The 26,481-nt window shown below is 40.0% G+C and overlaps 2 protein-coding genes across 4 annotated transcripts in view; both read left to right on the top strand.

Moving 5' to 3' along the window:
• Nucleotides 1-11,302, top strand: part of ptpn4a (protein tyrosine phosphatase non-receptor type 4a) — a 76,160-nt gene extending 64,858 nt beyond the window's left edge. For both annotated transcript variants that reach the window (XM_069662677.1, XM_069662676.1), the window contains 9 exons: nucleotides 38-194; nucleotides 1,749-1,915; nucleotides 2,149-2,239; nucleotides 2,467-2,528; nucleotides 4,242-4,388; nucleotides 5,093-5,221; nucleotides 6,671-6,819; nucleotides 6,911-7,046; nucleotides 7,137-11,302. In XM_069662677.1, the coding sequence (XP_069518778.1) occupies nucleotides 38-194; nucleotides 1,749-1,915; nucleotides 2,149-2,239; nucleotides 2,467-2,528; nucleotides 4,242-4,388; nucleotides 5,093-5,221; nucleotides 6,671-6,819; nucleotides 6,911-7,046; nucleotides 7,137-7,538 (1,440 nt within the window). In that variant the 3' untranslated portion in view covers nucleotides 7,539-11,302. The remainder of the gene's footprint in view (nucleotides 1-37; nucleotides 195-1,748; nucleotides 1,916-2,148; nucleotides 2,240-2,466; nucleotides 2,529-4,241; nucleotides 4,389-5,092; nucleotides 5,222-6,670; nucleotides 6,820-6,910; nucleotides 7,047-7,136) is intronic.
• A 1,197-nt stretch (nucleotides 11,303-12,499) lies between these two features.
• The window catches only part of epb41l5 (erythrocyte membrane protein band 4.1 like 5), a 33,209-nt gene continuing 19,227 nt past the window's right edge, over nucleotides 12,500-26,481 (top strand). For both annotated transcript variants that reach the window (XM_069663059.1, XM_069663058.1), the window contains exons 1-11: nucleotides 12,500-12,658; nucleotides 14,416-14,626; nucleotides 19,753-19,857; nucleotides 21,166-21,208; nucleotides 21,424-21,502; nucleotides 21,820-21,864; nucleotides 22,169-22,221; nucleotides 23,832-23,952; nucleotides 24,190-24,277; nucleotides 24,446-24,534; nucleotides 24,670-24,739. In XM_069663059.1, coding sequence (XP_069519160.1) covers nucleotides 14,447-14,626; nucleotides 19,753-19,857; nucleotides 21,166-21,208; nucleotides 21,424-21,502; nucleotides 21,820-21,864; nucleotides 22,169-22,221; nucleotides 23,832-23,952; nucleotides 24,190-24,277; nucleotides 24,446-24,534; nucleotides 24,670-24,739 — 873 coding nt within the window. In that variant the 5' untranslated portion in view covers nucleotides 12,500-12,658; nucleotides 14,416-14,446. The remainder of the gene's footprint in view (nucleotides 12,659-14,415; nucleotides 14,627-19,752; nucleotides 19,858-21,165; nucleotides 21,209-21,423; nucleotides 21,503-21,819; nucleotides 21,865-22,168; nucleotides 22,222-23,831; nucleotides 23,953-24,189; nucleotides 24,278-24,445; nucleotides 24,535-24,669; nucleotides 24,740-26,481) is intronic.

Genomic DNA, 26,481 nt, shown 5'->3' with positions numbered 1-26,481 from the left:
CAAAATTCTCACTTTGTCTCCATTTCTCCCTCCTCAGGCCGACCTGTGTGTGCCTCGCCTTAACGAGGGCGACCAGGTGGTCCTCATCAACGGACGGGACATCTCTGACCACACCCATGATCAGGTGGTCATGTTCATCAAGGCCAGCTGTGAGAGCCACTCTGGGGAGCTTATCCTATTGGTCAGACCAAATGGTGAGTTGCTCCCTCCTGTGTGTGGACTCTGGCCCAATCCCAATCTCCACCCTTAAGCCTAACCACTGAACCCTTGAGGACTTTAATGACGTCAGGCGTGAATGCGTGAGTCCGTGAGGGTTTGAGAACTGCATAAAAATGAGGAATGGGACACACTATCATGACTTTTTTTTTTCTTTCAAACTTTATTGAAGGCTACTTCAATGTACAAACATTTGTTTACATTTAGTGCATGGCTGGACAATCACGTTTGTATACATCACCAAGTTCGCTATGAACTCCCACAGGAAAGTCTGCCGATATGTGGACTCATGGAAAGTGCGTAATTTGGCGTTGAAAAGTCCGCATCAGAGCCCTCACACACTTGGTGATTTGGCAGTGGGACAGCACTAAGCGCTCACACACTTACTGGGAATGTGAGTGTGGAGATTGGGATTGGGCCCCGTCTTTTATGACACTATAAACTGAGTGAGAAACTGCATAACTAAAAACAAGCATCACACATTTACAAGTGAAGTAACTAAGTTCTTCCTTAGCAGATAAAGTTATCTCTGTTGTCATGGTATGGCATGTTATATATGAAAACCATGTGAACCGCTTTTCCAGTGTTTCTGGGTTTAACAACAAGTATTAATGAAACAATGTGACACTGACACTGGTTTTACCCAATTAGCAACGACGTCTACAAAAACTATGGTTTACTAATAAGGCAGTGCGTTAGTGTAACACAGCATACACAGCAGGTGTTCAAACGCATCACCTTTTCCATTAAAATATACATTTAACAACATATTTCTGGGGCTTAATGCACTCTTAGTCAGATTTTACCTTCATTACAGCAACATAAAGCAGTCACTGGGTGTAAATGTTTTGAAACAACTTATCTCTATGCAGGAACCACTTTGTGTGACTTTTAATTAAGTGATGCATGAATCTCCACTTTGTAAACACTTGAGTGATAACCAGGCAACACATGGACAGCCTGTTTAGCCCCTTCCTGAAGATTAACAGCTGCACATCTGGTCCCCAGTATGGATTCTTCTTCTGGTGTTTTCTGGACTGCTCTGTCTCATAGCTCTACTGTACAGATTGTACATTTTGCCTTCTGTACATTATAGCTGTATTTTTTCATCATGTGGAAAAACTGCAATGGATTTTTCCTTTAATCAGCATTAGCGAAACAGGGGGGTAGGCAGCTTTAAAAGATGATGAAACATGGAAATTCTTGGTATTTTAAATGGGTCAGTGAGGGATTTATGCATTCTATCCTCCCTTTCATCAGAGCACATATAAGATTGCATCAATGTATGTAATGCCTGTCAATTCACATTTTCTTTGGACGTATTTATGACATTTAGGCATATAGATATTTGCACATATTAACTATATGTTCCTGTGATTTAGTGCACTGGATGTGATCTTCAATGTTTCTCTATCTTTGATGTTCTTCTTTATTATTTACTTAAAGATAAATCAACTCCCCCTAAGGCCTCAGCCTACATAAACACTTTTATGTATATAAACTGTAACATATTTCCCCTCTTTCCCACTCAGCCATCTACGACGTGGTGGAGGAGAAGGTGGACTCAGAGCCAGATTTTCAGTACATCCCTGAGAAGTCCCCTCAGGACCCCACCCAGCTAGACCAGCATGCTTTGAGGGACTCCATGATCACACTGAAGGAAGGCCTGGGTGGTGGAGCAATACTGGCACAGTTTGATGTAAGGAAAAAGACTTATAGTAAACTATGGGACTATGCACATTATCTGTTTACATCTAAGTTCCTGTCCTTTATCATTATCACTTAAACGTTTCCTGTTTACGCTCTGTGTTGCACTTTTAGTCATGAGGAACGCACACAAAGTCTAAGTCCCTAGAAGCCCTCGCACACAGAAAAATGCTGATTTACTGATGTTCTTAATATTGACATACATTTGTGATCCTTTTCTTACAGCAACTGTACAGGAAGAGGCCGGGGATGACCATGCTGTGTGCCAAATTACCTCAGAACGTTTCCAAAAATCGCTACAGAGACATCTCTCCTTGTACGTGACTGCACGCAGTTGTCTGTTTTTGTTGGCTTGGGTGTTTAAATATGCACCGATATTAACCTTTTGTACATTCCATCACACTCTCTCTTTTCTCCACCTGTTTTTTTCCCTCTTGAATTCATTTCTCTCTTGCTTTGTTAGGTCCTCTCTCTCTTTCTCCATGTTGTATTTCTTTATATGTGCTCTAACCCCATCTCTCGTCTCTTTCTCTCCCTCCGCAGATGATGCCACGCGGGTCATTCTGAAAAGCACAGATGACTACATCAATGCAAATTACATCAATGTGAGTTTGTTCCTCCTTACTTTTCATAGTGGGTGGTCTGTTATGTTAATCATCAAAACACATGTTAAACGGCAAGACTAGTGAATGTATTAACCACATGCACTTTACAAGGGAATAACATTGTGAGGTAATGCTTTGCAAGTGTTTGTGTCAGGCAGTTAAGTTAACAGCACCTTTTTGATGTTTGGTGGGTGTGGGGTGTGTTCTGGAGTGAATCTGTCTTTCAACATATTTTCCCCCTTTTAGTCATCTATAACATGACTGTCAGTTTAAGTAATGCATTTGTGGCTCAAACTTAGGTCTTTGTTACATATAGGTCAATCTCTATTTACAGATTCTACATAAAAATGTAGACATGACGTGGATTTTAGGGATGGCAAGTGTTCTGGTTTCCATTTGTAGTACGCTTGTAGTATATTGATGAATCATGTATCAGCAGGCTGCGACGTATGCAGAAAAAACGGGCCTTGTGGAGAGTAATGACATCCCGGCTCCCATCAGCAGCTATCTGACAATTATTAACCTCTTTAAACGGACATCTGCATGCTAACAGCTAACAATCCGTTCTAGATCTAAAATTCAACTTGAGATAAATTCCCTTGACGCTTACAAAAGCTGTTCAGCGTTCAGATTTCCCGACTTCCTTGAATGTACCATCCAACCTCTCTTCAATAAACAAGCATTTTAAAAGTAGTTTTCTCCTCTTGATGACAGACAAAGCTTAATTTTTACTTTTTACGAATCTGCATCATGATGTTGAAATTTTGGCAAAGACCTGTTAATTAAAGTAAATCACAAGAAAAAAACAATGCAGCACACGGAAAAGGAAGTCTTGACTGGAAGTTGTTTATCGCTAACCACTGGCTACATGCCTGGCATGTTCAGAGGTTATATCGTCATCAGACTATAGCCGATGGGATCCAAGATTGCATATAGGTCTTGAAATGGCTGTAACAAGACAGCCTTGACGAGAACAATGAAAAAAGGAAGAAAAGTGTTTTGTATTTTAATATTTGTTTATCCCTAGCTTAATCAATGACCACTTGTACATTTGTCATTACTGTCAACATACATTGGATAGAATAAATCCTATTGCCTATTATCAATCTGACAGGGCCCAGAGAAAGTTAAAAAACAAGATCAGTAAGCAGTTCACAATCAAAGTTCAGTAAAGTCATGTATAATATGATATATAGCAGTTTTCTGAGGTGTGATTTCCTTTTTTATGTGTCAATGTGAGGCAAAAAATAGGCATAAAAACAAATTTATTGGACTGATCTCTTCAACAACCTTATGTTAGCTTGTTTTCTTTTACATCAACAAATCATTATTTTTAATGGGAAATGTACAGTAGTTTAGCTGATGGCATAATACTCATAAGTGATATATTTCTGTGTCGCATTCACTCGAGACATGACTTTCACAATAATGCTACTACGAATGACCTTGTTAGTCACTCACAGGCTTATTCAAACAGGGAACCAACCACTGTTGAATTGCCAGCACAATTGAGTTCTAAAGAGTGTTTCTAAAAAGCTTAATTTATATTTTATTCAAGTTTTTGAAGCTTTTAGAAAAACCTGAAAACATTAACCTCTCTGTTGAAAACCCGCAAAGCACATGCTTTCAATAACAAATGAAGAAAAAGAAGCTGTAAAGTGAGATCCTTGCAACCTAATATCTTTGTATCTCAATCTGTCTCTTTCTCTGTAGATGGAGATTCCAGCCTCCAGTCTTATAAACCGCTACATTGCGTGCCAAGGCCCGCTGCCCAACACCTGCCCCGACTTCTGGCAAATGACATGGGAGCAGGGCTCATCCATGGTGGTCATGCTGACTACGCAGGTCGAGAGAGGCCGGGTATGTAGAAGAACTCAACACAGACAAGGACTGGAAACCAAATATGGACTGCAGCATGTTAGGAAATAGAATTGTACTATAAAATAGTCCATCTAAAAACTGATGTAAAGCTCTGAACGTAGCTTGCCTGATATTTCCCAGGTTTAACATTTGAAGAAATGCCTAGATCTGATACTGAGTGAGTCTGTTTAGTGCCAGATTTATTGCCGTTTGCAAGTTTGAAATACGTTGGAGATACTTTCTTTATAGCCTAATCCTACTGTCACAAAAGAGTTTCTTCATCTTGAGTATTTTTTCATTTTAGCTCAATTCATTAACTTCACAAAAGAGAGAGTAGAGAGAGTAAACATTGTCTTACTGTGTGAAATATAACAACTAATATCCCTTACTCATCAGACTAGGTGTGAATTTTCAGGAAAACATGCCTAGTCTGCTCATTTCTCTTGAAATCAGCAGTTAGGTTGCAATAGCAAAGCCCTGTGACAGAAAACTTTGAGAATTATTAACTATGCCAGTGAAAGTTTTTAACTGTATGTATTGCATAGGCTGTAATTTATAGACTGTATCATTGTGTATTAAACATAAAAGAGATATGGAGGGGATGCTATTCCTTAGCCTTGTGTTGCCTGACCTCTGACCCCTGAGCTAAGTCGAGACTGATTAGTTAAATTACATGTTGTAAACAGAATTGTTTGTTTTTATAGGTGAAGTGTCACCAGTACTGGCCCAATCCAGACAGCAACGCCACCTATGGAGACTTTACAGTAACGTGCCACAATGAAGAGGGCAACTCTGCCTTCCTGGTCCGGGAGATGACTCTCACGCACACACAGGTAACCACACATAAACACTCACAATAGCGTAAAAAAAAAAAAAGACAATCAGGAAAGGGAAATCAGAGGGATCGAAAAGTGAAGGTAAAACTACCACAGAGCAGGATGTGAGAGGCTGTTAACAGAAACAGGTTAGAGAGGAGGAAGACAGCAGCACAGAGAAAGAGAGAGAGACGCTGGGTCCAATCAAAGAGAGAGGGACCAGTGTCTCAGAAAGGATGAGCCGCTCAGGACCCAGAGGAGGTGTGTTGCCATAGTGACCAGTGTGGGCTGTTCTTTTTCTGGCTCCCGCTGCTGCATGCGGGCCACGTATTGGGATCTGGTAACCATGACAACCCAACCACCCTAGTCAGTCACATTGCTGAAACGGAGAGCGAAAAAAAAAATAGCAAACAGAGGAAGAGAGGAACAGAGAGTGGGACGATGAGAGTTTGCAAAACAGAAACGGAGAGTGTAAGTTTGTGTTATTTTTCGCTGTTGATGCTCGCAGTCTTTAACGCGTTAGGGTGAACTTTTACTTCCCCCTGGACTGAAGCTGATGCTGTTTTTGGATCCACATGTACATCTGCCATGCTGTTAATGAGGACAAAGTCTCTCTTCAAAATTAACTTTTAATGGAGGATTCATTGTTCCTGCTGTTTTCTCGTCATTTCCTGCTGTCTGTGTTTTCCTGATTACCTCCCTGTGTGTTGCTCATGTACCATGACCTTTGAAATATACAGCTGTAGGAGGAGGCAATTAGCATTCTCCTCTGCCTGTGATTGTTGCTATGGAGATAGATGTGTTACCATGGCGATGCAGCGAGGCAGTATTTAAGAGGAAGACAGGGGCTCTGAGGCGCACACAAAACAGTGGTCTGTAGTTATCTGCTGTAGGTTCTGTTTGTGTGGGTGTGTGTGTATAAGTAGTCATCAGTGCGTCCCTGTTGAGTTTAAAACTCGCTGACTCTTATTTTTACATCCTGTTAGCTGTTTATTCTCAACCATTTAAATAGACAAAAAAGGAAGTGTCACATGTTTATTTAAAGTGTGATTGCAGCAACATAAAACGTGCATTTTAATGTTGTCATCAGAATCTGTTTCATAAAATGAATCACCAAGTGGTCCAGCTGAGTGGAAGAAATACAACCTCTGTTTGTTACTCACACTACCTCTTTCATAACATGTTTAAAGGCCATAATTACACAAACGGGGTGCTGGGCAGTCACCCCCGAGGATATGCAGCTCAATGAAACATGCTAGGAGGTCGCCCACATGAAATACAATAACCTATTTTGAGAATGAGTGATATCTGAGAATATGAATTACTAAGCAAGCTTAGGTCTTCACTGAGGTGAAAGTAAATGCCCTCCAAGGCATCAAGAAATAAAGAAGCCTCTCTGAAGTGCAGCACATCTACTGTAAATATAAAGTAATGTGTCCACTTTTCTCTGTCTGTGTGCGTTTACAGAGTGAGCAGCAGAGAGAGCTTACCCAGATCCAGTATGTGGCTTGGCCTGATCACGGCGTTCCTGATGACTCCACTGATTTCCTGGACTTTGTGGCTCTGGTACGGACCAAACGGGCCGGACAGGACCAGCCGATGGTGGTACACTGCAGGTACAGGTTGAATGTTGAACCCAAGATCAACTGTTTTGTGAGTTGTTAGAAGTTGATGCCTCATGGCGTCTCTACTTTGTCCTGTTTCCAGTGCGGGTATCGGTCGGACAGGGGTTCTAATCACGATGGAGACAGCATTGTGTCTAATGGAGTGCGGTCAGCCAGTGTATCCTCTAGATATTGTCAGGACCATGAGAGACCAGAGGGCCATGATGATACAAACACCCGTATGTATACAGATGTATTTAACTGTACAGCTTTATCCACTTTAAACCATCAGCTCAGTTAAAATATTTCTCTCTCTGTCTCTCTATCAGAGCCAGTACCGTTTTGTATGTGAGGCCATCCTGAGAGTCTACGAGGAAGGTCTGGTCAAACCACTCAAGACCGCCATCTACCAGCCGAGAGAAAAGTTGGACGAGGAGCGGGAGGAGGAGAAGAAAGAGCAGCAGAGAGCAGGAGATGAAGAGACAGCAGCGACAGAAGAAGGGGAGGCGGCCGTGGTGGAGTTGCTGGAAGGAGGTCTGGACGAAGAGGACGATGACGACGAAGAGGTGGAGGTGTTGGATGTGGGAGAAGTGACAGAAGAGGGGGAGGAGGAGGATGAAGAAGAAGAAGAGGAGGAGGAAGTTGAGGAGCCAAGTGTTGCAAGCGCCACCAGCGTGACCAGTGAGACCAGCGTGAACCCCGACCCTGACCCCGACCCTGCTAACCCGTGACACTTGACCTTCGGGGGTCATCAGGGGTCACCGGAGGAGAGAACAAAAGCACTGTTGCACTTTATGCTGACAAAAATGGAAAAAAAGACACAAACGAACAAAAGTGAAAATCACGGACAACCTCGAATAAAAAAAGAAATCCAGCTGTGTTGAATAGGTACCATTAGGGGATATCGTATGTTCAGGGTCAAGAAAAAAAGTATTCAAAGAAAGGAAAAGATAAAAGTACGAGAGAATAAAACGTGGATGGGGAATTGCTGTAGTGCCATAAGTACGAAGGGGAAGGGCTGCCCCCCTGGATGGAAAGCTTTTTTCCCGTTCTATTTCCCCCAAAGGGTCGCCCTGTCCCCTTCTGAGCGAGTCTGCCAGACGGACCTGCCTTTTTTTTAGTCCTTTTAGCTGATAAAGAGATAAACCTTATCTTTTGTTCCTCAGAAAGAGTATTTATTGTGTTTTAGTTTGTGTCAAACCCTGTCCACTGAACAAAAAAACTTGTATGTTTGTTTGTATGAATCTAGAGCTTCATGCTTTCCTGATTAAATCTTAGCTAGTAAAGTAGTGCGATTCCTCTTCTTCTAACTACTTCTTTATTTCTTTTGCTTTTTGTGGAAACAAACAGTGATTTAATTTATTGTACTTGGTTTTATCTTTCTCAGCTTTCTTGTCTAAGTTTCTGACAGCACAGACTGACAGATGGACAGCTGAAAGCACTTTATGTCTCACCTCTTGTTCAATGCCGTGGCAAGTTGTATTTTTTCTCCTGCGTTGTGCTGTGTTTTTGATCATACAGACACACGCGCTCTGATGCGGCCGTCATTTGGCGTGGTGAAGAACGTAACTGGTTTACAATCCTCAGGGCCTGTGTTTACTGGGCACCTCTCTTTCACTTCTGTACCAGTCACAGCGGCTACAGACCTCACTGTGTAAGACGTTAGACAGACAGAAAACGTTCACATTCAGAATTGATTTATTGTTTCGAAAAACAATTACTCCTCGTGTTGCACAAAGCTCCGCAGCACATTTATTAACACATAAAAATATAAATGGTGTCATAAAGAGAGGCCCCAGTAAACACAGCCCCAATGACTTACAATCCAAGCTATTTCACAGCCGTCGAGGCTGATAAAGCTAAGTAACAAGGCTGAGGTCAGTTCAAATTTGCCTTTTCAAATCGAATCTACTGCTCACTGACAGCAGCTGACAGAGTGGGCAGCAGGGTCCCTGCTGAAGTGTCCTTGAGCCAGACACAGACGACAAAACCCCACTGTATATAAAGCCCTGAGGCTTCAATCTGATTGGCTTCCCCTGAACAGGACTTTAAGCATAGCAATCCGTTCGGGTCAGTGTGTCAGAACCCAAGAAACAAATACCTACTTAAATACACATAGTGGTATCAGTAATTTGTTCTTAAGTGGTTGAACGCTGCTACAATTTTTTTACGATCTGTATTTATTTTCCTGCAAAGCTTTCGCACACAATACTGCTCGCTGAATTGAAGGTGAACTGATCTCAACCTTAGTGTGAATGGTTTAAACATGGCTGTAAAGGCTTCCTCCACTGACCTCCCCACATTTTTTTTTACATCAAGAGGGTGAACACATTAGAATCCTGTAAGAAGATACAAGCTCAGATTAATGCTTACATATTTGTAGTTAAGATTGTTTGCATTAAAAAGGATTTTTTCAGGAAATTTCCTTTTATTGACACAGTTGAGTTCAGAGGTCAGTGGAACGGTAGCTTTTAACCAACATTTGCTGTTAATTTTTTTCTAAACCTGTCTGATTGTCTGCCGGAGAACCATCGACGAACAACATCCAACCAATATTCTTCCTTCCCTTTTTATTGATCTTTCCCAACGGTACTTCATTTTATGGCACATGTTGTTTTAAGGCAAGATGATGTGTTAAAGAGTGATAAGAGACTAAAGTGATTTGTATTTTTAATTCACAAAACCCAGCATCAAGTTGCTTGTTGAGTCTTTTTTTTTTTAAGTTCACACAGGTTCAGCTGCCATTGTTCTTTACATATCGGTATGGAATGAAGTATAGCCTCTTCATTTGAGATATTTTTCTGATCGGCTGCTTCGGTACCTGCTGTCATTGGCTCCTTCCATGGATTCTGCTGGACAAACCTACTGCTGTGAGAGTGTGTGTGTGTGTGTGTGTGTGTGTGTGTGTGTTTAGATTTCAGTCTTTAATGATCTCTTTCTCTGAACCTCTCCCTCCTCCATTTCTAACACATAGTTTGTTAGCTGTCTGGTCTAAGCCTGCTTGTCTGTTAACTGGAATGAAAGGTTGTGTCATAAAGCCACAATCAAACCTGATCTGGAGTTTTTCTGATAGTATTTTTAAGTCTGTCCTAAGAACCAGGTTGAATCTTTGCCTGTGAAACATTTCAAACTGTGCTCATACCTCCATATCAAACAGCTGAATCATACTTCTGCCACACGGAGAGGTGGGATCAAAAAGAGCCTGGCAACGGCTTTCCTCTTCCCTCTTCCTTTTTTTTCTGTTTTTAGCTCTTCTATATTGCGGCCCTCTCCCAAAATCTTCCTTAATCCTTCTCTCAGGCAACATCAGTCATTTCAGCAGAGCCCACGCAACATCCACAGTCCATTCTTCTCATTGTGCCTCTCTTTTTGGATCATTATACATGGATCCCACTCTCTCTGCTTGGCCTCAAGGCAAATGACACATCTGAGCAGAATACCATGGGGTACGGTATCACAGTATCTAGCTTGTTTTACACAGAAGGACACATATGAGACTAGCCAGTAAATGACTGAAAACTGGTTATACAATTTTTGAAATTTACAGTTAAGAACTTCGCAAATATGAGCATCAAAAGAACAAAAAGTCAATACCCATGGCTTCTACTCATGTCTTTCTATATTCAGCATCATGGCCAACCAACTCTAATTACCACCAAGTAAAATTAATTAACGCTGAAAGCCTCCTGGTAAAGTGGCATCAATAACAAGTTCACAAAACCTTGGCAATTTCTAAGAAGAAAATAAAACATCAGCCCTGCAGCGAAAAAGTGAATAATTGATATATCAGGGCTGCCAGGGTTTCCATCTGCACAACATGTCCAGCAGTGAGCTGTCTGTGTTCAAAGTGTTTTGTTGTTGACACATAATTGGTACTGTCTGTGCGTTTAGGGTACTGATCAAAGGTAGTTTGGAGGGAGACCAGACATGAGGAGGGCTCTGGGTTAGTTGTATTTTTGTAAAGATGAAAACAGCTCTAGGCGGGTAGGGAAAGGACAGCACTTTGTAGAAGGCTGGGTGGCAGGTAGTGCTACTGAAAAAAAAAAGTTGGAGACATAAAGCATTGTTAAATTTCTTTTTTTTTTTTTTTTTGTCATTTTTATTTTGTTTTTGAAATACGACCTGTAGGGAACAAGAAAAAAGACAAGAACTCCTAACTACACAGTGCCACTTGTTAATTTTGTGTAAATAATACTAGACCATGTAAATACAATGTTGTATATGAAAAAAAATCTTTAAAATAAAAGGGAAAATCATTTGTGAGCAGAAAGGTTTTGTTTTTATTTGATTTTTGATTTTTTTTTCTCCTTTGGATGATTCAAATGTGACACAAATGGTGTGTATTTCAAGACTGCTATTTCAAAAGTTTTGTTTTATTTGAAACTGGTCTATTACAGCGAGTGTATATATAATGAAACACAAAATAATGAGAAATGTTTTACCGTATTATACCCTTGGTTAACTTCTACCTGTGTCATAAAAACCTTTGTCCTCAGTTGCTTGTTTCTTTCTGGTATCATGGTTTTACGGTGCTTTGGACATGTCTATAAGCTTGATTGTGAACAATTAAAGCTTGTCTGTCAAAGCATGGAGACGTGGCGTCAGATCACCTTGCTTTCCCACACTGTAAAAGTGACGTTGGGCAATTTAAGAGCAGTGAGCAGGTGTAAAAGATGGCACCAGTGCTGAAGAGCTTCACTAGAATCACTTATTTAAAATTTAAAGTTTTTTACATTTTTGGAAGTTAATCATATTAGTCACTTGAGGTAAATAGAGTGCTTAATTTCTATAATGCCAGCCTCCTAAGAAAATAACCAACCCACTGACGTTCCAAAAATAAAGGAAGTAGGGTAGTTTTTTTCAAACAAACAGCAACATCACTGTATCAAAACATGCCAACCTTAAAGATTTATTATAATTTCACAGATGATGCCGTAGCCACATTGGGAACTGTAATACTGCTCATTAAGCCATATGTACCGCACATACTGTAGTGATAAGGACCAAGCACACACTGGTGACACAATTATTTGTCAAGTTTATCAATAAACAGTAGCTAGATTTTATAAATTATATCTGTGCTTATTTAAAATGTTGTGTGGGCCAACAATAATGATTTGCATTACTCCAAAACACAGCCTCTGTACACGCTGTGCCATTTGCTGCCCTACATGCTTAATACCATCTGAACTTTGAATGAACCTCAGGTCAAACTAATCTTTATTTGTCTGATAACATTTATAATCCATTATTGCGAATTTTACCAGAAGGGGGCGCTGCTGTCAAATAGTGTTAGACTACACTGTTGGGTTCATTTTAATCAAAATCAATATGGCCAGTCCTCTTACACTGAAAGTTTTGAATTTCATCAAAGCAATTTCGTAAACGCATGATTACAATTCATTTTACTTATTTTGCTGTAGGTAAATTTATCACACCCAATAAGACTTATATTCTCTGTCCATTTATTAACAAATGACGCTACAACTGCAAATTAAAATGAAATTAAACAAGTGCAAAGGCAACTGTAATGAGTTTGGGTTTTAGGGTGAGAAAATAAAGCTAGTTAAGATAATTCAGCCATACCAGCTAAAAAGGGTTTGTTTCTTTAAAAATGCTAATCAGGTTTTTGTTAAGGATTTATCGTGACGTCACATCCTGAGGAAAGCTTTGCCTCCTACTTTTTGTTGGGACCTAGGAGAGAAAATTACCCCACAGAGGTATCGAGGTGGAAAAAAATTACAAGAACGAGAAACAAGCTCCAAACCGTGGAAATGTACGAGGTTGCTGTTTAGTCGTCTAAAATGCAAGCGGATGTGCTTTCACCGTGAATTTACACGAGGTGGTTTTCGTAAGTATCCCATCTTGCAGACCTCTACGGATCCACAAGTGGCTGCGGAACAAGTGTATGTCGGACTCGGCTTTAAGAGCCAAAGGCGGCGTTTGTTTTGTTGTACAGGGCATGCTTGTATGGCCGGAGTCTTGTGTATCAACAGAGTTTTCTGCTAACGGTTTTCTCTTGGGATAAAACAAGCGCACACCTGTTGCTTTTGCTTACACCAGGTATCCCAGGCCTTAACTAAATTGTGAGGCGAGTGGTTAAATTGTTTTCGTTGTTGATACTAATTCAGCTGATGTGTCGTACATTTTCTTGGCCTGTTTTTATATTTCAGACGATATATTTTATGTTTTAGCCCCGAGAGCGCTGTTTACTCAGCAGTTTATTTTCTGATAAACCTGAACAACAAATACAAAGCATCTTTACGTACCTTTGCACTCGACTAATATTAGCACAACTTATCAAATTAATTGAGAATAAGCTTAAGTGTCTTGTAAATTCCTTCTCAAATACATACTTTATTCTTATTTTGCCTTTTGTTTTCTTCGAATAACTGGTAAGAGCATCCCTGTCAGTCTGACATTCGGTTAACGATAGTTTTGTTAAAGTGACATAATGAACTGTTGTACTCTATACGACCCTTTACTGTTACAGATATTGTTGAACTAAGGTCACTGTGAGTCATTTTTTCTGTTCCAACTTAATTTACTCATATAAAGTGTTTCCATTAATTTAACGACCGATAATTTCTGTATGTTTCACTTGTCAGCCTGTGTTAAAGTTAGTGTGCGTCACCTCTAACGTCAAGTGTCAATTTGCCGACGCTGGTCGTAGTCAGGCAAGCTATTACTGAAAAACCCATTGTTAGGCGTAAATAATGGTTGCTAGCTACCCCAGAATAATAGATAGGTACAGCACTCAACGATTGTACCTGTTTAAATTAGGTAATAAATTGGATTACAGCCCAGTTTGTACTTTGACCATTCACTCAGGTAATGTCAAGATTTCTTTAGGGATGCACAATATTGGATTTTTTTGCCGATATCCCATATACAGATATTTTCCAACCCTTTTTGCCGATTGCAAAGAGCATCAAGTCTACCCTGTTATGGAATTGATATCATGCCTATTCTTATTGTAGTGGCCCACTGGCAGATGCAGAAATAACATAATACAGTGCTTTTTAAAATATACACATTCACTGGGCAATATAAGAAAAGTACTTAAACTTAGGTTATGTACAAAATGCCATATTTTTTTGTATATAACATTTTCTTTCACATTAAACTGTAATATAAATATAACTTAGACAGGCTTGGATGATGAGATCTGGCCCCTCCTTGCATGACTGATGCTGAGCAACCATTGCAAATAGCAACCTTGCAATCAATTTCGGAAACTTGCCATACCGCTGACATCTTAGACCCTTCATTCGACTTGATGAAAGAGGCGTGGTGCATGCAGTGTGCACGCACACTCGTGCCAAGTTAATGTCGTAGCATTACGTCAAACTTTTTTAGGGAATCGTCGAACATTGAGGCATAATTAAAACGTTGTTTTATCGGCAGGAAATATCAGCAGAAAAATGACATATCTGCTGATGCTGTCATTTTCAAGCCATTATCTGCATTTACCGACATGCTGATAATATCGTGCATCCCTAGTATTTTTGATATGTAGCCATTCTGAAGGCCTGTATAGTTTAAAAATGTATTATTCCTGTAATATTCGCTGTAATGTGTGTTCATATCTACCTTCTTCTGTTACAGGTTTAGTACAGTAACCTTCCCCCTCCCCATCATGCTGAGCTTCCTGCGCAGGACGCTGGGACGACGCTCTATCCGAAAGCATGCAGAGAAGGCCCGGTTACGGGAGGCCCAGCGTGCCGTAACACACATCCCTGCTGCTGGGGATGCAAAGTCAATCATCACCTGCCGTGTTTCCTTGCTGGATGGGACAGACGTCAGTGTTGACCTGCCGGTAAGAAGAGTTTAAAAACTTTCAGGTTGTGTGTGTTTAGTACACCAGAGGAGGAAATCCAGTGATTGCCAACTTGATGCTTGTTGATCCATGATTTCAAAGTTTGTCCATTCTTTTATACCTTATTGGAGTCAGTGACAAGGTGTATTAACATTTGAACAGTTTGACTTTGAAATTAATATTTAACTTTAGAGTTTTGGTGCATTAGAAACCCAAAAAAAGTTCCTGTAGAGCTAGTGCTGTGAGTGAAGATTTGAGTGCGTACACTGTTTAAAGTGGCGAAGCCAAGTTCTGTGACTGGATAAGTGACCATTAATGTGCCTGTCAGTAGAGCAGTTCTTCTAAGCCTATAGTGAGTGTGGGTTTGTGTATGTACGTGTTGTAGTTTCGCTGATCACCTGTAATTCCATGATCCTCTCTGGAGAACACACTTAATCACATGACAGCATCACATGACATGCTTGGCTTGTCACCAAGTGGACACACAGCAGAACGTCACTCTCTCAACTCCTCCCTCCTCTCTTCACTCCTTATCCTTTTTCACTCTTCTATTTCACGTTGTGTTTGTTGTGTCTTCTGTATCAACTTTCTTTCCTGGAAAAACCCAAAGGCAGCCTAAGTCATGTTACAATATGATTACTGTAAATGTAACTAAGGGCATGAATATCTTGATGTTTTCCCCTCATGTGACCTTTCTTTTTCGCATGGCTCAAAGAATTGTGTTCTTTTTGTTACCACTTGCATTCCATGTGTCAAGCCTCTACAATTCTGTCCTGTTTGACTCAGTCCGTCTTGAAATCTAGCTGTCTGGCAAAGATTCCCAGGAAGATGTGTTGACGTGAGCAGCTTTCTCAGTTTTCCTATATCTGTCACTGCCTTTTTACCTTTTTATTCCTTCTGTCACTTTTTCCTTAAAAATCAAAGGAGATAATTGTCACACGTGTAGTTGCTTACATTTGCAGCCAAGCAGTCATACTGAGATGTGATTTTGTACTCCCTCACCAGCTTATTGAACAAGAAGGCAGCAATGTATTTAATTTAGCATGTCTCACGAGTGATGTCACACATTTTTGAGTCTAAGTGTAAGACCTGCCCAATCATTAACATGTAATCTTACCTATCAGCTCAGTATTGTTTGCAAAAAGAGGATTGACTCCTATTGTCATTCAGTCTTTCTTCTCCAGGAATGTTTATCTGTTGGGACTGTTTCTCTCTCTCTCCCTGTTCCTCTTTCTCTCTGTTGCTTGTCTATACTTTCTTTTGGACAATAATGATCACTAGAATTTAAAAAAATAATGAAGTGTTTGTTGTTGACTCAGATTTAAGTTAATTGATTTTGCTCTTGCCTTAATGTACTGTCATCCCTTATATAACTCTCAAGATATCTGCTGTGTTTGTGTCTGTGGAGGAAGTTTGAAACTCAGTTGGAGCTCTTTTATGTGCTTCCCCTCCCCCATATACAGGTAGCTTTTTCAAACCCTTCTTATCATCCAGTTATCTCTAAGTGATAGGGCAATAACATAAAAGACACAGTTTGGAGCATTGCTTTGGCTTAATGCTTTACCCTTACAAAATTTTAACAAAACCTACGAAAAAGTGTGGAAGAGAGACATCAAGGGAAGGTGACTGTTTTCATAACATTATTAAGAAAGTCTTTCACAATACAAACCAAGACAACACCGGTACAATCCACCTATATTTTAGGAAACATTCTTTACTTAGTTAAGTTTTGTGGTGAAGTCTTTCTTTCATCAACCTCGAAAAAGCCGACATCAAAATCTAAAGAGAAATCTAAAGTCTCTCTCCTCTGTTTTGTCGTGGTTCTTGCCCTTCATTATGCTAGAAGCTGTATATTTTGACACATACCATAGTGCTCAGTAAAACCAGACACTCTGCTTTGTAACAGCAATAATTTGCATCATCATTAGCATTATAATGCTCAGTGATTTGGTTTCCTGAGACTGTAAGGGAGGGTCTGCAATGACATTTGCTAGATAGAGTACAACAGCAGAGTTCTACAATTGAAAGACTGGGTGTTTTGTCAGTGTGTGTGAATGAGTAATGTAAAGGTTGTAACTTTAGAGTTGCAATGGCAGCTCTTTTTCAGAATATCCAGGCCAAAAGAAATCTCCTTAGAGCAGAACCAAATTGCAGAAATATCAGCTATACCAATGTGTTATTAGTTAAGAGAATCTGATACCCTCCCTTGAGGGCCCTGATCGTTTTGATTGGTTGTTGTTTTTGTGTTGTACTATTGTGTCAGAACAGTTTCTAAATATGCTACTTGCTAAATAACACGAGGAACTGAGCTTTATATGGAGGAACTCTGTGAACAAGGGAGGTTTGCTGCTTCTCACTATCTGCTTGTCAGCTAGGCTTATCTTTTAGTTAAACAGTCTCTGAGAAAAGTTCAACTCAGCACATCACTGCTTTTTACTGGCAGTGTCTCGTTGCTATGAGTAGTATGGTATATTCTGTTGAAGCATCCAGGGATTGTGCAGTAAAAGAGATGATAACCTACGGTATAAGTCAACTTGTTTTTGATTGATTGCAAAATAAAACAAGAATGCTATGTTGTTTTGGGTGTGGCAAGGCCTTTGACATACTGCAATGCATATTGGTCCATCGAAAGGTTAACTGCTAGGTGCTAGGTGTCGTCATTCAACTCAAGCTGGCATAAATCTAGCTGAACCCCTTCTAAAAGGTGCAGTTTGTTTTTCTTTTTAGATGTTTAGATGGCTGCTTACATTCAGCCCCAATGGTTTCCCAGCTGTGTTTGTGTCCCTAGTATGTAAGGCCACCCAAAGTTGTCTCCTAGGGTTACCTATTTTTGGCAGCATCTATGTCCATACATAATGAAACGGGCTTATGATTCACTTTCCTTACTTCACATTTATTAACTTCTGTCTTTTTTCTGTCTCTCCCCACTCCCCAGCATACATCCACCCACACTGTCAACCTTTCCCAATTTCCTTTTGTATTTTTATACAATTTTTGCCAAGAGAAAAAGTTATGCAAATTCATGCGTTTTTTAATTTACATAAAATAGGTCCTTCTATGGTAGAACATCTCATTAATGTTGGGAAGTTTTAAATCACATGCAATTATTAAAATGTAAGTCAATTTTTATTATTTGAATCACCCCTAACTCACTGAAACGCTCCCAAACTTGTTTAAAAGGGTCTTTCCAGCAGAAAGAATCTATTTATGGTGTAAGCTGATAAAAGTAAGCTCATTCAGAAAAAAATGTGACCGCTATTCTGCATGTGTTTATGCTGACTGATCATCATTGTGTGGGATTCTGCCATGATGGCATCAAGACTCACTAAAGAATACGTAGAACTTGTGGCCAGTTTGGTATAATTCAAAGAAAGTTATGAACACAATGTATTTTTTTTTTCCATAGCTTCCTTAATTGGTACTTGCATAATCCAACAGTGACTCTATAACTTTAATGGGAATGGAAAGTGATGCAACATTGATTACAGACAAAATATTAACATGTTTAACATATTTCTTACAGTGTAAAGTGTAAACATGGCCCTTAAACTAATGGTTATGGGAATTATTCCCATTTATAAAGCTACGCTATTTATTCTTGTATTCAAGTTGTCAAGTGCCTAAAAGACTAGCCCAAACTGATTTTTTCCTTCTTAAAATCCCCTAACCTTTTACATTCACCCAACATTTTGCCTTTTTAAAAGATGCATTTCCATGCTTTGGACAATTACATTTTTGAATCGCCATAAATTATCCGCTTAATACCTCAGTTGCAACTTAAGAGACAAAGCTGTATGCTCGCAGGCAGAAAGACTGCAAATAGCCAAACAATACCGCAGGCAGTAAAACAAGGCCTTGGGTGCAGCACACATGCACACACACACATACACAATGAGTCCTTTGTACTCTCTCTCTTTTTCTCCCTGGGTACTGTAGGGGTGCGGTATGCCTTGTCAACTATGCCAGCTAGCATGGGGCCAGCCCCCCTGAGCTGCCCAGGAGCTCTCTTAGGGTGTGTGTGAGGGAGAGTGTAGGAGACACAAGGAAACCTCTAAATCACCCATGCCCCTTTTCTTTCCTCAGTTTCTTTTAGAACCACTGTGATTTATGTGTGTAAAACTTTTTGCAATAAAGTTCAGTCAAGCTCAGATAAGTATGGATAAAGACATAATTGAATAAAGAGACAAAAACCAGGATAGAAAATCCAAACATGGAAAGAAGCAAAAATAATGTAGCTACAAACTGATCTTGGATGATGTCTTTTCCTGACCTAGTGAAGGGCCTACAGAGTAAGATGATCACATGATGAATCCAGCCACCCCACTTCTCTCAGCTTCTCAGCGTCTGGGGCACTTTAGCCCCCATTACTATGGCAACCCTGTCGCTGTGCCTCATGGTAGGGTTTGGAAGTCGAATGCCTGTGTTTGTGTGAGTGAGAGTTTGTGCTCATATGAGGGAGAGATCTCCAGTCGCAGGCAGAACACAGGCTGTAACTGGTACAGCCTTGTTAGAAGGAGCACCTGTTCAAATTTGGAGTGCTTTATGTTCATATTTTTCCCTTTTTGATAAACCTTTTAGCCTTTTGAAATTCTTCAGGCAAATCAGATGGATACATTAACACATTAGTTTTCAATAATCGTTTTTCGTCATTTTATAAGCCAAAATGCAAATTACCATAGAGGTTGCAGATATCTGTAATACAACAACCAGGATTTTTTTTAATGACCATGCCTTTTTGTTTTTTTAAAATTAATTAATTTTTGAACTTTAAAGCCTCATTGATGATTGTAGTGAAGACTGTTCCACAGTCCACACACTGAGCTTCCAGAGTTGTCAACACAAGTTCCAGTCCAGTGTTGAAATGTAAAGTTAGGTTTTGGATTCCAGTTTCTTCAGGACTCTTTAGATATACTCTCTTCATAAGACTCACCTTTGCTTTCCTACCTTTAATTTTCATTTTGCTTACAGTGTATGAACATACCCCTCATGACTATCAATATTGCCCCTGTAAATCTGTCTCGCTTATTTCTCTAATTTACCACTTTGTGTTATCTCAATCACCCATGATGAGGCCATCTATCACTCACACACCTAAGCCCTCTTTCTGTTTGTTTTTCCCTGATCAGAAAAAAGCCAAAGGTGAGGAGCTGTTTGACCAGATAATGTACCATCTAGACATTGTGGAGAAAGACTACTTCGGGCTGCGCTTCATGGACTCGGCACAAGTGCCGGTAAGAACTCTTTTTACAATACTCTCTTATCATAATATCTTGAAAAGATACATATATTTGTCCTGAATCGTTTGGTTAAGTGTGCTACTGATTAATAAAGTACTCTCTGTGACCCTAAGTATTACTGTCAAAAAAAAAATCTGCTAATGTCTACCTACTATTTCCATATGTGGAACAGAAAATTCAGAGGGTGGGTTTTACCTGGAAAGTTGTGGGAGTTCACCAGCTGTTTTCTGTCAGCTAAACATGGATAGCCAGACTAGCAAAGCTTATGCAGCATGGCCACCTCTATTTGCAAACAGAAATGATGAACCAGAGGCAGAGGACCCTCTTGTAACAATAAATCCACTGTAATTGAGCATTTTGGTTTTGAGGTTAGTTTTGCGAATCATGTTGACACAACCAAGGTACACACTCTGTACCCATACAACCCTAATATCTATTATACTGAACTGTATTAATGTCTTCAGTGCTGTTTTATATTTACACCATTTCCCAGCAGTCTTAGCTGCTGTTCAAAACCAGACCTCAGATTTTATTTCAAATCACTGTTCAACCGTTTTGAAGGAAAGCTTGAGGCAGGCATTTTCCCTTCCAGTGAATGGGCTAAAGGGATTGGTTATGGGACTCTTGTCAGCTCTGAGAGTCAGGCTGTGCTCTGAGACCAACCGTTTTAAGTCATTGGTCTGCCAGTGACCCTGTTCCTTCAGACTTATTCTGTGTGAAGGCCATGGAAGGAGGCAGCGCTAGTGGGAGGAAAGATGTAACTGATGGGAGGGACACCAAGGAGAGTTGTAGAGGTAGAGACTCAAAAGAGTGGGAGGGAGAGCCGAAGTAAAGAGAGGGAGAAGGGGAGGGCTGTAATATGGAATGTGGGGGAGAGGAGACTAGCCAGTGCTGCGAGTTCCTGTGTTATCTCTCTCTGTTTCTCTTTCACTCTCTCTTACTTACACATGCACTGCCACCACCGCCTCTCCTTGACATTTTTCATGCCTCATAGAGCCTGAACTTCCAAGAAGAATTACAGAACAGAGCAGAACACTGACTTCACTGTTTGTGTGTGTCAGCCATTTAGGACTCCCAGCATTCAACTTTTCATTAACACAACAGTTTACGTAGTTTTTGTTCATTCGTTTTTAAGTCTGAGAAAGTCAAATATAATAGCCTTGTCGAAAAAGACTTACTTTTATGTTCAACAGATCAAATGTTTAAGCTATATTGCTGTTGGTTTCCATGTTTTCTAAATGTAACCTTATCTCAACTGCTGAAGCAGCTGTTGTTTAAATGATCATCTTTATGTTGTTTCAGCACTGGCTTGACGTTACAAAAAGCATCAAAAAGCAAGTGAAAAGTAAGTATACATAGACCCTCCCCAATCCTGCATGCTCTCTGTTTATACTCTTGTAAAATTACAATGTGTGTACAGATTTATCATTTAAGTGCAAAAGACTTTAGTGCATCCAGTGTGACATTTTAGTGTAGCCTTTCTAACTTGGTAATTTGATTATTACACATAATTGTTAAACTTTATAACATTTACTCTGCTCTAACTTTGGTCCATCTCAGTTGGCCCACCATACTGCCTTCACATGAGAGTTAAGTTTTACTCCTCAGAACCGAACAACCTGCACGAGGAACTTACCAGGTGAGTTAGGCCACAAACCTTTGAACTCTATCCGTTGTATGGAGCTTTCAAGATTGTATTTATTGTGTGTATGTGTGCCCTAACATACAAATTTGTGCTTACGTTAGCTTTATACACAAAAATATCCAATGCCGGGTTCCTGCAGTTTACTTGATCTTACTCTGATACTCTGATTTTTTTTTATATTTCCCCATTGATTTAAAAACAAAATATGTTTTACACTGTTCTGCAATGCTGCCAGTTTGACATTGATGGTTGATCATGTTTCATGTTCTATAAAACTGCTAAATGTAATCACGTCTGTTTGTTTTTTGCAGATACTTGTTTGTGTTACAATTAAAGCAAGATATCCTCAGTGGCAAGTAAGTAACATCCTGCACTTAACTGTAACCACCTTAATGTCACTTGACCAAGAAAAAAAACTTTGATTTTTTTTAAACATGTTGTGTTGGTTGTCATAGTCGTGATCCTGTAGGAGGCTTACAGGCAAACATTTTGGTGAACATAACCACGGAGGAACATGTTTATTGAATTATTTGGCAGAATAATCACAGGAAGATGTAGAAAGCGGTTAATAAAGGTCATAGGGGTATTTTTAGGCCTATGGCAGTGTTAAATGTTATCTGGTTTTACTGTGGCTGACTCTGACAACATCCTTATTTTCAGGCTAGAATGTCCATTTGAAACAGTAGTGGAGTTGGCTGCCTTTTCGCTACAAGGTAAGCACCCTATGCACCATCTCTCTCCAAATCTGTTGTTAATATTTGGGAGCTCCACTGCAAAAGCTTCCCTGTGCTTATAACAGTCAGCATGGCTTGAGTCAGACAGTCATTTTAGGTTGACGCATGGTCCTTTTGCATTCTTGGAGACCGGCCGGTTTTCAGCCTTAAATTACTAAGTCCCTGTTCTAAGAGCTCATTTCTGTTCATCCACATAGTTATCCACCCTTCCACATGATCAACAGACATTGTTCCCAACCTCTACAGCCTTTACCCTTGTTTTACTGTGCTTGATCAAGTCAAATTTATGTCTACATTATACATTTTAGCAAGCCATGTATTCACAAGGCCAAAGAGGGGACCCTTGTGTCCCTGCTCAATCAAGTTTCCCTTTATCCTTTCAAACCAGTCATGGCTGTCTGTGTGATTCACCATCTTGGTGAGGTTCCTGGCAACACTGCCGCTATGGGCACAAGGGGACATAAACCCTTCCACTACCGTAAGACTGCAGAACAAGGAGTGGTTTAGCTTTGACTAATGCCACAAAGAATGAGATTGCAGACACATGTGGCTGGGATGTGATTTGTCAGTGCAGCATGAAGAGGGGGAAACTCTTTAGAACTGGGCGGTTGCTCTTCTGGCTTAAGACAAGCCAGCTGAGGTGTCGTGATGTTCCCTAGCTAAATACTGTACATTTAAAACTGCACTAATGGAGCAGAATTTGTTCATAGTTACAATTGCAGCATTTCCATGAAAGTGCAATATAAAAGCTGCTGCTTCAGTGGAACAAAGATTGAGTCATTAGAGATGTTTATGGAATGGGATTGCATGCACAAATCCTTGGACACACACACACACACACACACAGAAACACACAAGCATAGTCACTGTGGGGTAAATGCCAGCTCATTAGTGCTCCATCCTCTTCGGAGGCCCCCTAATCCAGCACCCTTTCTGTCTTCTCTCTTTCCTTCAGCTGAGCTTTCTCTCCTGGTTTTCCTTTTTTTCAGAGTTATGTTGGTCCACTGACATTTACTGGGCTAGGGATAGGATAAGCTTATCTTTTCTCTCCTCTATATCCTGAGGCTTAGCTCACAGCTGGACATGCTAAACAGTGAAGTGCTAGTTTATTCTGTCTACCCAAACACTGCAAAATGTAATCAGAACCAAGGCTTTCGGTCTGTGTCCTACTTCTTCACAAAACAGAACCACGGATTAGATTTTCCTTTTTTTTCAACTTTGTTTTTGCATCTTTTTTTTATCTGATAAAATATGTGACCTCTTGTCCAGAGGGAGAACAGATACCCATCTGACCTAACGCTGCATGTTTTCTGTACTGTGACATGGAAGGCGAGTTTGTTTATTTTGTTCATGGGGATTACTCACTGCACACACTCCTTGGGTCATCCACCAGGGGTTAAAGGTCAAGTTCTCAGTGAACACTAAAGTTGTATTTCAGGTATGTTGACAGTTTTCTGTTGAATCTAACACAGAGCTCAAGTCTATGATATGCACCTTTACAGTCTCATGTAGTTCCCGACAACAGCCCTTTAAATAGTCTATCTTGTTAACCTTTGTCTCTCACACTGTGTGTGCCTGTGTGTTTTCAGCTGAGCTAGGTGATTGTGACCCGTTGGACCATAATCTGGACCTTGTGTCGGAATTTCGCTTCATCCCCAACCAGACAGAGGATGTGGAGCTGGCGATATACAATGCATGGAAGGAGTGCAGGTAAGCATTCCACTATTGTGTGTTTGTTTTATGGCCACAGAAAAAAGGAGCTTCTCTACACAGTCCTTATGCTACACAGGCTGTTATCAGCAACATTGCATTGATACACCTTATCCATTTATTTATTTATTTATTTTCATCCTTTCAGGTTGGAGCTGCATGTATGTTTTTGATCATGCATACATTCATCTGTTTTGTTTCTACTCAACCCTGTTTTTCCTCCTCTTTCTCTTTCAGAGGTCAGACACCAGCCCAAGCTGAAATTAACTACCTGAACAAAGCCAAGTGGCTTGAAATGTATGGTGTGGACATGCATATGGTCAAGGTAACCTACACACACTCTTTCTCCATACCATATGCTGTCTACCTGAATGGGAAGTTCCCTTCATGATAGACAGGAAGTAGAAGGAATGTGCATAAGAACTTAATATGTTAAAGGGTTGTAATGTTAGCTCTTGCTTTTCCTGTCTTTCTTCCCATATCTGCCCTGCAGGCAAGAGATGGGAATGAGTACAGTCTGGGTTTGACACCCACTGGAGTTCTGGTGTTTGAAGGAGAAACCAAGATCGGGCTTTTCTTCTGGTATGTTTGATTATATCCAAATTTACTGACATATTTACTTGAATGCCTTATGAAAATGTTTGAGTATTCATTATTCCGTCCTCTGATTTTTTGTGTTGCGTGCACTCTCCCTTCTTTTTTTTTAAATTGTTGTAGGCCCAAGATCACTTGTCTGGATTTCAAGAAGAGCAAACTGACACTTGTGGTCGTGGAAGATGATGAACAGGTGAGCATGAGCACACACAGATACTCTCATACAAAGGAATGTTAAAAATGCAGAACATGCATCCATCCACCACATAAATCTTCCTCACAGTAATCAATGACCCAGTGTTAATGTTCTCCCTTACAGATCCCAGTTTTTATTTTTATTCAAAATAAACAGTACTTACCACGCTTAATTCCTGTTGTCAGGTCAAGTGTTTTACTAATTCATTATCGTCAATCATGGACGGCGTTATAGTCACTCTGATACTTGCATAAGACAGTGAGATGCTATTTCATAGTCATTCATAAGGATGAAGATTATCAAGAAAAGCAGATGCAGTCAGGAAACAACAGATTTCAATAGTGACATAGTTCTATGCAATGTCAACATCTTGGGAATCCATCTGTATGCTTGGTATGTTCCACTTATGTAAACGTCTGTTTCAAATCATGCCAAATGATTTCTAAATACACAGCTCTTGTTTGTTGATTCTGCAGTAATCTTTTACATCATCATTCACAACCACTGTAATTATCTACTACAAACATAAACATCTAACCACAGTGAATCCGAGCTGATTTCAAATGCTTTTCTTTATGAAGGGCAAACTCTTTAATACTCTTAAAAATGTAAAATATTAACTGACCCCATTGCATCTATTCTCTGTCACAAAATGCAAACAATTAAACATACAAACCACTTTGAGGCTGAGATGCACCTCCAGATGTTTAACAAATTTCAATGCTGCCATTTATTTGACAACATGGCGAAGACAACAATACTTACAAACTTAGCTAGAGCTTTCAAAAATGTCTTGCATAACCAAGATATGTTCCTCTAAAAAAAATTCATTTGTAGTACTTGAGCCCTAGAAGAGGTTGGTTTCAAATCAAAATGAAACAAGACTTAGTATTATACTGCCCAGAGGCTAGTGTATATGAGACAAAAGGAGAGACTGTTTATGTCCATCCTGGAGGTCTTTGAGTGAGGTTAATAAAGAAGCCTACCCCCTCTGGTATTTCTGGTATGCACTATTCTCCTACACACACACACACACACACACACACACAGTCACGCAGGTCTTCTCTGCCAACTCAGAGTTCAGTTCAAAACAATTATACTGTATGATCGTCTGGTGACCACAGTATGATCTGTACTTACTTGGATCGGGTTGCTTTTTCAACAAACGCACAGCAGGAGCAGCAGAGTAAGAACTATTAGAGAGAGTGCTGACAGTTAATCTTATCAGAGCTCATTGTATTGACAATTTCTGCACATGGTTTGAGTAAATCATGTCTGCTATCTGTAACAGTGAACTGAGGAAGTAAAACAGTCGCATCCCACTTAAAAAAAAAAAAAAAAGAAGCAGGTGACTCACTCTACGAATGTAATGTTTGTCTGTGAGCTTGTGTGCCTGTCTCTGTTTTGGTACAGGACTCAAGTGTTTGTAAAATCTTAAAGAGCATTAGAGGAACTTCTGACCTGCACACAGCCATGCTTATTCTCTAGATTTTAAAGAGGTTTCTAAGATATTCTTGCTCTATTTTTACTTCCATCACTGCCACAGTTACTCGCAACAATCATTTTTATCCTGTAATGATAATTCAGAGCTGCATTAGATCACGGATGCAAGCATTTTAAAGGTACTGTGCACAAATAGGAGGCTGTGTTATATTTAAGAAGAGTGTGTACCTGAAAACCAATAAAAAGAGTGGAAGAAAGCAACACACTGCAAAGAATCTGACTGTGACACTGCAATG

The sequence above is a fragment of the Semicossyphus pulcher genome, unplaced genomic scaffold (assembly GCF_022749685.1).
Source record: "Semicossyphus pulcher isolate SPU_LCO1_2020_fin unplaced genomic scaffold, fSemPul1.0.p SCAF_15, whole genome shotgun sequence".
NCBI classification, from domain to species: domain Eukaryota; kingdom Metazoa; phylum Chordata; class Actinopteri; order Labriformes; family Labridae; genus Semicossyphus; species Semicossyphus pulcher.
Note: the sequence above shows the minus strand (reverse complement) of the source record. Positions and strands in the feature narration are given on the sequence as shown.